Source organism: Sinocyclocheilus rhinocerous, unplaced genomic scaffold (assembly GCF_001515625.1).
Source record: "Sinocyclocheilus rhinocerous isolate Xijiao unplaced genomic scaffold, SAMN03320098_v1.1 C36524678, whole genome shotgun sequence".
In the NCBI taxonomy this organism is placed as follows: Eukaryota; Metazoa; Chordata; class Actinopteri; order Cypriniformes; family Cyprinidae; genus Sinocyclocheilus; species Sinocyclocheilus rhinocerous.
The window spans coordinates 71-1,245 of NW_015782553.1; the positions used below are offsets into that span (position 1 = coordinate 71).

Sequence of the window (1,175 nt, forward strand, 5' to 3'; positions counted from 1 at the left end):
GTAATAAAATACAATATAATTAATTATAATAAAGCCAATAAAGTCTTCAATAATGTCATTCTTAATTCAAAATAAAATGTTAATTTATTAATAAACCCCATTTTCGATAAAGTTGTTGTTTTGGACATGCAGGTTTATTTACACATTGAACTTGTGGCGATGAGAAAATGTTAACATAGGATCTCAAGGCCAAAAATTAAGTGAACCGAACATCACCGTATATTATCTCTCTTCTCTCACCCAGACCTCACCTGGGCATCTCTGTCACCTCAGTCTCTCTTCTGTCTCATCTGAGTTGTCTTCATCTCATCTGCCTCTGTTGTCTCTCTCCTTCCAGGAAGACTGTGGAGGAGAGTCAGAGATCGCGGCGGCGGCGCACGCTCATGCCGAGGGAACGCTCTGAATCCATGAGCTCCAGCTCCATTTACTTCACCGCCAGCGCCGGGGTCTCCAGTCTCTGTGACGACAGCGAGGTCGGGTAAGTCTTGTGTGCCAGGATGCCGTGTAGCTCTGGAGGCTGTGTTCGTTTCAGCAGTTGAGCTCTTCACAGGTACTCCACGGCCTATTCCAACGCCGAGTCCGACTACACGGACAGAGAGACGGATCGCGAGACGGATAAAGATGGTGAGGATGACGGGAGGGACTCTGAGGAGGAGAGCTGCGCCACGGTGCTCACTCTGAGACAGGACGATTCACAGGCCGAGGAAGAGGACGATGAAGATGCCGGGCTGATGGTGGACTGTTTAATGGACATTCCCAGCCCTGAATTCGCCCTCCTGCTCGCCCAGTGTGATCTGCTGCATGCAGGGGATTCTGGGAAAAAAGCAGAGGGCTTCCAGCTGCTGATGGAGAACAGACCGCTGGTGAGATATTTAATGATAACTGAAGAGATATATGAAAAATATGCACATTTTTGGATAATATTCAGCGTAAAAGCATTACTGTAACATGATTGTTTTGCTTTCTTACTAACTTTTATTCAGCAAGGATGCATGAGATTGATTAAAAGTGTCAGTAAATGCAATTACATTTTAAAAAATATTTCTATTTCAAATAAATACTGTTCTTTTTAACTTTCTGTTCATCAAACATATTAAGAAGCACAACTGTTTTCAACACTGATAATAAAAAGAAATGCTTCTCGAGCAGCAAATCAGCATATTAGAATGATTTCT

At 43.3% G+C, this 1,175-nt stretch overlaps 1 protein-coding gene across 1 annotated transcript; it reads left to right on the plus strand.

The window, feature by feature from the left end:
- Positions 1–304: 304 nt before the first annotated feature.
- LOC107736149 (regulator of microtubule dynamics protein 3-like) lies at positions 305–863 on the plus strand (the record flags this gene model as incomplete). Its single annotated transcript, XM_016547638.1, has 2 exons — positions 305–478; positions 551–863. Coding segments are annotated over exons 1-2 (408 nt in total), but the record flags the coding sequence as incomplete, so codon positions are not given.
- Positions 864–1,175: the final 312 nt, after the last annotated feature.